The sequence below is a fragment of the Andrographis paniculata genome, unplaced genomic scaffold (assembly GCF_009805555.1).
Source record: "Andrographis paniculata isolate CXL003 unplaced genomic scaffold, ASM980555v1 Contig87END, whole genome shotgun sequence".
Taxonomy (NCBI): Eukaryota; Viridiplantae; Streptophyta; class Magnoliopsida; order Lamiales; family Acanthaceae; genus Andrographis; species Andrographis paniculata.
This window is the reverse complement of record NW_026137625.1, coordinates 282,083-292,016: the sequence shown is the minus strand read 5'-3', so window position 1 is coordinate 292,016 and position 9,934 is coordinate 282,083. Positions and strand designations below refer to the sequence as shown.

At 38.0% G+C, this 9,934-nt stretch overlaps 1 protein-coding gene across 1 annotated transcript; it reads left to right on the top strand.

Annotated features, from left to right (window-relative positions):
* Positions 1–633: 633 nt before the first annotated feature.
* On the top strand, positions 634–1,275 carry LOC127242674 (uncharacterized). Its single transcript, XM_051262313.1, has one exon. The coding sequence runs from the start codon at positions 722–724 to the stop codon at positions 1,112–1,114; it is 393 nt and encodes a 130-aa protein (XP_051118270.1). The 5' UTR covers positions 634–721; the 3' UTR covers positions 1,115–1,275.
* The last annotated feature ends 8,659 nt before the right edge of the window (positions 1,276–9,934 follow it).

The following is a 9,934-nucleotide window of genomic DNA, read 5'->3' as shown; positions in this document are numbered from 1 at the left end:
GATTACTATTGATTTTTTTTTTTTTCATTTTAATATATCAACTACTCTAAATTCAAAATATTTTTTTAAAAAATAATATAAAAAAATAAAATTTAGACCAAAACATAAAAGTACACGGCCGTATGACAACATGACCGTGTATAATTGTACATGATCGTGTTGTTTCTAAGTTAGGTGCTACGTCAACCCCGTTACGTCCACGTAGCAATTTTCGTTAAATTTTTTAACGGTGATATCAAAATTGAATGAAAATGTTTATAATAGACCAAAATTTATGAGTTTTAATATTGGATCAAAATTGATAAATTTTGATTATATTAATTCAAAAATTAATTTTTTCCAATAATAATAATAATAATAATAAATTAAATAGGAGTTGACATTTTTTTCTTCCCATCTTCACATATAATTGCAATTAATTAATGATCTCTCCTTTTCACTCACCTAACTCTGCCTCTTCCGCAGTCACCAAAAATAAAAGAAAATAAAAATAAAATTACAGTTCTCGAGGTTTCTAACCCTAAAAATTAAATGCACATATTTACTACCTCTACCCCCGGTAACCCAACCCTACTCCACCCCCACTTTCTTGCAACCTCAAAATTGCACATTTGCCTATAAATAGCCATATGCTTTTAAAAACCCTCAAACAAACAAGAAGACATTCCCTTTCACATATTTTTAGGGTTTGCTAAACTTCTGTATTTGTAATTTACCAAAAATGGCAAAAATCCATCTCTTCATCGTCCTTGCCCTAATTGCAATTCTTCATGCATCCGCAAGAACAATCCCAGCCGTCCATTCTAACCCTAAAGATGATCATCATGATGCATCAGCATTGTCCCCAGCGGCTCAAGCCACGGCGGCTGTTTCGGCGGCGGCGGCGGCGGCGCCGGTCGGAGATCAGAAGAATTTCATCACGTACGGCGGCGTAGGCAGCTGGGGCGGCATCGGCGGCTGGGGCGGCGTCATTCCGGTGCTTGGCGGCATAGGAGGACTTGGTGGCGCCAGTGGGCTTGGCGGCGTTGGTGGTGTCGGGCTTGGTAAAGTTGGCGGTGTCGGCGTCGGCGGCGGAGTTGGCGGCGTGGGTGGCGTCGGCGGCATTATGCCTTAGAGTGCTTTTTATTTTGATTTGGTTTTATGATTGTAATTTTAGTTTGTTTAAGTTAGGGTAATGTTGCATGCATGCATGCATTTTAATTTGGCTTCAATTTGAGTTAGGCTGATGCTTCTATCTCAGGTTCAATTTATTTCCAATAAAATAAGTTACAGAAATTGTGGGGTGTTTTCATTTTTTTATTTGTTTTTAGTTACTTCAAAATTTATATCTAGCACTAAATTTCTATATAAGTAATAGGGTCTTGTGCTGATTTATGAGAATGAGTACAATGTTTAGTTTTTTGAACAATATCTATTAAGACTTCAGAAAGCACCAATAAAAAATCTTCAAAAATCTAGATAGCAAATATTATGTAAAATAAATGTTAAAGCACAACAGGAAGAGAAAATACGTAGAGAAAAAATACGAATAAAAACAAAGTAAAATTTTATTTCCGTTGTTAATTATAATATAATAAATCTGATACTAATTATTAAATATTAAAATTTCAAATTTAAACTAACAATTGCACATCCTAAATATAAATTAGGGTAAACTGTTTTTTTTTTTTTTTTGTCTCGTAACTGGACCCCTTATCATGTTAGTCCCGTAAATGGAGCCTGCCGCAAACTAGTCCCATAAGTGAAAAAATTTCGCATGTTTTAATCCTCCGGCGCCGGAGATGCCCGCGTGGCTCGCCGGAGGTGACGTGTCCGCCAGGTGTCGCTGACCTGGCGGACACGTGGATTTTTTTTTTTTTTTTTTTTCATTTTTAATTTTTTTTAAACTTATTTTTAATTTATTTTTAATTTTATTTGTATTTATTTTTATTTTTTTTATTTGGTCCAATTAAAAACAAATTTAAAAAAAATGAAAAAAATAAATAAATCCACATGTCCGCAGGTGTCGCTGACCTGGCGGGACACCTGGCGGACACGTCACCTCCGGCGAGCCACGCGGGCGTCTCCGGCGCCGGAGGACTAAAATAGCGAAATTTTTTTCACTTATGGGACTAGTTTGCGACAAGCTCCACTTACGAGACTAAAATGATAAAGGGGTCCAGTTACGAGACTAAAAAAACAATTTACCCTATAAATTAATACAATTCTTAAAAATATATGCACATATTATTTATTTAATTACAATATTAGATAATAATTTGAAGCATCTAATTAGCACTCCCCCTTGCTTCAAAGCTTGTGTCTCCCGTACGCATCCTAAAATAATCATGTTTGGCTTGAGGAAGTGATTTAATGGAGATATCTTCTTTGCTTGTTGGTTCCACAAAACGTTACTGCAATTGTTCTATTTGCTACAAGTTGTCGAATGAAGTGATGTTGCACGTCAATATATCTTGTCCTTCCATGGAAAGTTGGATTTTTCGTAATTGCGATCGCTACCTTGTTGTCACATAAATTTTTTGTCGTCTTCTTCTGCTTATGATCCAAATTTGTAAGAAGTTTCTGAATCCACAAAGCTTGCTTTGCTGCTGAAGTTGCTGTTGAATATTCTACTTCACATGATGATAAAGCTACCGTGTCTTGTTTCTTAGAGCTCCATGTTACTGCTCAAGAACCAAGATTAAATATATTACCAAACACACTTTCTCGATCATCGATGCACACAGCCCAATCACTATCAATGAAGCCAACAAGACTAAAATTTTTTGTCTGACTGTACCAAATGCCAAAATTCAATGTCCCAACAATATAACGAAGAATCCTCTTAGCAGCCCCAAAATATTGTTTCATAGGATGATGTATAAATCTGAACACAACACTAACTGAGAAAGAAATATCAGGTCTACTGTGTGTTAAATAATTCAAGACACCAACCAAACTTCTAAATAATGTTGCATTTGCTTTTTCAATCCCGTCTTCGTTCTGTAACATCTCATTAATATTCATTGGTGTGGTTGCAACTTCATAATTCACCACGTTAAATCTCTTTAGAAGATCGGCAGAATACTTCTTTTGATCCACAAAAATTCCATCTTTACTCCGAATAACCTCGAGTCCCAAAAAATATTTTAACAACCCAAGGTCTGTCATCTCGAATTTGTTCATCATGGTATGCTTAAAATCATCAAGTAAGGCCTTTGACGATGCGAGATATACCATATCATCAACATATAAACAAACCAACAACAAATCGCCATTACCTTTCTTTTTTATATATAGAGTAGGCTCATTCTCACTTCTTGAGAATCCCTTTCCATGAAAAAATGAATCAATTTCTTTATACCAAGTCGGGAGAGCTTGTTTCAACCCATAAAAAGCTTTTCGTAACCTATAAACCTTATCTTCACTGCCAACAACATTAAATCTAGGAGGTTGAGAAACATACACGTCATCTTCTAATGCACCATTAAAAAAAAAACAGACTTCACATCAAATTGATAAATTAGCAAAATTAATTGAGCAGCTAATGCCAAAATAATTTTCATAGTTTCAAAGCTTGCAATCGGAGAATTTTTTTGTCAAAGTCTATACCATGTTGTTGTGAATATTCTTTTGTGATGAGTCAAGCTTTGTGATTTTGAATCCATCCATCCAGATTGTAATTGGTACAAAACTTCAAGCCCACAAAATTTATACCGTGTGGGGTATCGACCAACTCCGAAGTTGTATTTCTTTCAATAGCATTCAACTCCTCTGCCATAGCTTCTTTCCATTATAATTTTTTTACAACTTCTTCAAAAGACGTAGGATCAGTCGCTAACAAAGAAAACTCACACGATTCATATATTTCTGTAACAAATTTGAATTTTCTTGGCATCGATTCAGTGATGCTATTGTTTTGGACAGAGGATGGTGATGATTCTGCGCTACTGTTGTTTGTCGAACTGAGTTGTGCAGGCGTATTCGAGACGCTGTTGCTGTCACTAAAAAATGCAAGATCTAAATATCTAACACCTTGTACATCACTCTTGTCAACAATACAATTCAATGCGGCATCTTTATTGAATATCACATTCCTACTTCTTATCACTTTGCCATTTACAGGATTATATAGACGATATTCTTTTGATTGAGGACAATAATCAATGAAAATGCACTTATCAGATTTTTCATCCAGTTTTGAATGTTGATTAATCAAAGCATATGTTGGACAACCAAAAAGTGTTAAATGGCCACCTGAGATTTTTTACCATTTCAAACTTCATATGGCGTTCTATTCAAAACAACCTTCATTGGAGATATATTTAATAAATACATAGTTGTTGCGACTGCTTCTCCCTAAAAAGAATTTGGAAGTCCTTTTAGCTTTTAAAAGACTCATCGCCATTTTCACCATTGTTTAATTTTTTCTTTTAGTGACACCATTTTGCTCCGGTGTATAAGGCACTGTAAGTTCCCTTCGGATGCCATGATCTTCGCCGAAAGAGATAAAATCATTAGATAAGAACTCACCGCTTCTGTCAGTGCGCAACACCTTAATATTTTTTACTCATTGCTTTTCTACCATAAATTTAAACTTTTTAAAGTTATCAAAACTTTCAGGTTTGAATTTCAAGAAATAAACCCAAGTCATGCGACTATAGTCGTTTATAAACAGAAGAAAGTAGCAACTTACACTAAGTGATTTTGTTTGCATTGGCCCACATAAATCAACATGTACAAGCTCCAAGAAAATTTGAAGATATCCAAGATTGTACACTAGGAAATGAACCTCTGGATTGTTTTCTATATACACATGTTTTAAAAAAATCAATCTTTGAAATTTTTGGCAATCCAACCACCTTTCTTTTTTACACAAAAAATTCAAATCATTCACATATAGATGTCCATAATGGATATGCCAAATAATTGATTCTTTATTTCACCTAACAACCAAAGCTTTGGCCACTGATCGAGTGACATCTAATGGAAACATTCAAATTCTTGTCATACGGATAATCACTAGTGTCTGACAAGAATTGTTGTCACGAATAATGCATGATTGACCATCAAACATAACCGAATAGCCACTTGAAATTAATTGTCCTACACTTAGAAAATTATGAGCTAATGTAGGCACAAATTACACATGATGGAGAAGACGAAAATCACCTTGAATTGTTTTCACAATAATTGTACATTCACCTTCAATTTTCATTTTTTCCATCTCCAAGCCAAACTTCTCCTTTTTGTATCTCATTAAGATCTTTGAATAAATATTTATTTCCCAACATGTGATTTGAGCAACCATTGTCCAGAAATCAAATATCTTTCTTCTCATCACCACAAATCAATGAATATGTCATAAATAACTTGCTTGTTTCTTCAGTTTGCTTTGTAAAATTTGTTTGCTTCTGTTCATCCTTCTGCTTTGCCCAACAATAAGCCTGTTTATGCCCTAACTTGTTGCGATATATGCATTTAAAAGAATTTTTATTTGGCATGGTTCAGAAGACTTGCCCCTACCTCCACCACGACCTCGTCCTCAAAAGCTACCTCTAGCATGCCGGCGATTTGCATAGAATTCAGAATTCCCATTTGAACTCTCCCTCTTAATTTGAAACGTTTTTTTCTTCTAATTTTTCATAAGATCTGTTCAATCTTGATTCATGCGCCATCAGAGAACACATAATTACATTCCTCAATTGCAGCAACACCGTGATCATATTTTGGAATCAAACTTCTGAGAAACTTTTTGACGACAATCTGATAACTGACCGATCCATATTCTCCATAACACTTTATCTGGTTGACGATACCAGAAACACTTGACAAATATTCTTGGATTGATTCTTGTTCTTTCATACTCAAAGTTTCAAAATCACGCTGAAGCGTTTGCAATTTAATCGTAAGTACTTTCTTGTCACTCAAATATTCTTGCTTCAGAATATCCCATGCCATCTTGGATGTTCTTGCAGCTGCAATACGGGGAAAAATAACATCCTCTAATGTCGATTGGATTAGTAGCAATGCCTTTGCATCTTTTCTACGATTTTTCCGCAATTGTTGATCCAGTGTTGCAGGAGCCAGGTGGGTTATCAAATCCAATTTTAACCAAATTCCACAATTTTTGAGACTTGAATATAGTCTTTATTTTCAAACTCCAAAGATGGTACTTCTCTCATTTGAAGATTGGAATTAATGGTTGAATTGAAGAAATTTTGTCTGACATTGTGCAGATGAACAAAACAAAAATTGAAATTTTAAAAACTTAAAAAATCTTCACTTCTGAAAAAAAATACGACACAAGCCCTCACTTTCTTTACTGTGGAGAATATGGACAAAAAACTTGGAATTTGTTTGCTCTGATACCAAATTTGTTAACAAAACAAAAAGAACAAATATGCAGGGAAGAAATACGAACAAGAACAAAGGAGAATTTTATTTATGCTATTAATAATAATACAATAAATTTTGATACAATAATTATTAAATATTAAAAATTTAATTTTTAAACCAACAGTTGCAACTCTTAAATATAACTTAATACAACTTCTAACATATATGCACATATTATTTATTTAATTACAATATTATATAATAATTTGAAGCAGTTAATTAACAATAAAAGCATGTATTATATTAAAAATATGTGCTTTCTAAACTCTTGATAGGTAGTTATTGGACTATTGAATCAATGCTATTTAGAGAAATTGTCAGTGTCATATGCTATAAAAATATATTATGCATTATCCGTTATTATGTTGTATTTATAGTGTATTAATATAAATAATATTGTTGAGCAAGGAAACCAATGTGTAGGATTTTCGAGAATGGGCTTGTAAATTGGACAATGGCTTGGTGTATGACTCGATGGGCCTGTCAATAATGGGTTTGGTGTAGGCCCAACGATCAAGGCTCTATTAAGAATAGGCTTCTTCGAGAGGACCTTCGACTAGATGATCAGTTGACACGGAGGTCGGACAAAGGGAGGTCGGACAAAGGGAAAGGAAACAGTAGACGTTAGGTCGGTTGTTGTGGAGGTCAGACAAAAGGAAATCGGGCGAAAGAAGATAAGGCGTTGGTGTTTAGGCCAGTCGATATGGATGTCGGACAAATGAAAGTCGGGCGAAGGAGGACGAGGCGGTGGGTGTTCAGGTTGGTTGAATAGCAGTTTTGGAGCGGTTAGAAGAAGTTACAACTGGTGAGCGGATATGGAGGCACGACCTGATAACAAAATTAGGGCGGTTGACGTGGGTTTTAAATAGACCTTTTCACGACCCGAAAAAGGCATCTTCAATCGACATCAAATTCAGTGAATTTCTTTTTGGAATCATCCTTTTACTTTTACAGTTTTTAATATTTCTTTTCAATTTTCTTATGTATCGTACGGTGTCTAGGGATTCTTAATCTCAGACATTTATTTAATCAAATTCGAAAGCAATTTCTTTTTCAGATTTTATTTTTTATTGTCAAAAAAATCTGCATCAACAATTTGGCGACCACAGTGGGAGAAAGGCAAGATTGCTGATCCTACGTCAAGAGAAAATTTCATACGACTGAGATCCGGCTGAATCATCGGAAGGATCCATATGGCATGCTCACAGCCCCAAGTCTATTCAACACCGGCGGGAGAAATAATTTCACCATCCACCATGTCAAATGCAGGGGAAGTACCCCAAGCATCTGCCGAGTGGGTGTCCTATGTTCAACATTTGAACAATCAACAAACTTTGGTTATGCAGAACATGTTGCGTGAGCAAAAAATCCTCATGCAGAACATGCTAGATCAAGCTTTATCAAGGGTTACTATTCAACCCACCCTATCACCCTCAGGGATGTCACTATCCAGATTACAAGCAAATTTTGTGGGGCCTTCACATGTAGACATCACCATTCCAAGTGCCACTGCTAGGGTCGATCGAGGAAAGACCCCTCTAACATACCCAAACAATGTTCCACTGGGTGGCAGAGCCGAGCCAACTTTCCCCAGAGAAGAGAGAATAGGAGGACAGGCTCACAATCTCATTCCTGTTTTCGACCCTATTCCACCTATAGTGGATCCAGAAGACATCGCTCAAGTTCTGCGAATGCATTTCGGAATGAATCCTCAAACGGTGAACAGACTGGCTTATCAGAGGCCATTTCCAGAAAGAATCGTCAATGCTCATCCCCTCCCGAGGAATTATAGGCCACCTGATTTCCACTCATTTTTGGGAGAAGATGGAGCATCGACCATTGAGCATGTGGGACGTTTCAAGGCTCAACTAGAGGAAGTAGGTAATAATCCGTTTCACAAATTGCAACTGTTTGGGTTGTCTCTCACAAGAACAGCCATATCCTGGTTTGCAAATCTCCCGCCAGGGCAGTTGCAGACTTCGGAGGGTTTGGAAGCGGCTTTTCATGCAAGGTTTTTTAATCCTCTTCCGACAGTCTCACTTACCGACCTTCTGAAGATTAGGCAGATGCCAGAGGAAACCGACTACCAGTTCATAGAGTGGATACGACTGATGAAAGGACGTTGCCCAACAGTCATTGAGGAGAGCGAAATGACCAATTTGGTGGTCAGGAATATGCATACGCGACTGCGAGAGGCTTTGACAACCCAAGATGTTGGAGATTTGTCCAGTTTAGCATCCAAAGCAGGGAGACTAGAGTCCCTCTTTAGAGAGAAGGACCACAACTTCCGGCGGAACAAGGTCCAGCAGATGGCCAGTGTTGCTACGGAGATGTATACACCGGATGATGAACAAGGGAAATGTGCTGAAGAAATGGCAGCAGAGATTGTTAATGGCAAGCCTTATGTATGTTCCAAACTGAAACCCCTCCCAGGGGCGGAAGAGCGGGAGCAACCAACATTTGACGCATCAAAAGCAGACGAGATCTTCAATATTCTGATAGCGGATGGACAAATTCGCATTCCTAAGGGACAGCGGTTGGCGAATAAGGAAGAAATAAAGGGAAGGCCGTACTACAAGTGGCATAACTCCTTTGCGCATTACACTAACCAATGTACGCACTTCCGGAAGGAAATTCATAGAGCTGTCAAAGCTGGACGGTTTAAATATGTGACGATGGGGAGCAGAAGCCCTTCCCGAAAGTAACTACTGCAATAATCTCTGTGCGTTATTCACAAGATACACAAAGAGATGATGAAAGAGACACCAAGTGGAAGGAGCTTGAGCCAATAGAGCGAGAGAAAGAATCATGTGGAAATACTTTTGTAGTTACCTGTGGCGGTTGAGGAGCTGGCGAAGGCGAGACTGGAGGAGAAGTTTGCCTCCCCGCCGGTTACTCAGGCCGGTGGATCATCGACAGTTCCCCCTCTGCAACAATGGGGGTCGGTTGAGGAGCAACTGACGAAGGACTTGGGTTGACCTATAGATAGGAAAATTGAAATTAGTGGTGAAGTTGAAAAAGTATTTTCTCAAAGGTATTAGGAATTAATTTACCTTAACCGGCAGAGAGGTCGGTAGTATGGCGGTCGGTCGGTCTTCCGACGGACCGACCGGTTGAGTAGTCGGTTGTTCGATGGGTATATCGGCTGGAGCAGTAGTCGGATGAATAGCAGTCGGGGCTGTGGTTGGCTGAGGAGAAGCTGGAGTAGTGGTCGGCTGGGTTGCGGTCGGCTGGGTTGCGGTCGGCTGAGAGATGGTCGGAGCAATGGTCGGTGGCAGCGAAGGGGTCTCTGAAAAAGAAATGTTAAAGTGAAAAAGAGCATACATTGAAAAACAAACTTGAAGGGATAAGAACTTACCAAATTGCTCTCTCAAATATTTTGGCAATCCGCTTGTGTCCACTGGCAGAGACACTAGGTACTCCTCGATGGCCTGTCTGTCGATGGCGGAGGCGGCCTTCTTTTTCTTGTTTTGTGTTCCAAACCCGCCTTCTGCAGGAGCCGGCCTCTTCCTTCTAAGAGCAGAGGCTAGTCGGGGAGAACCCAGCGCCAATGCTG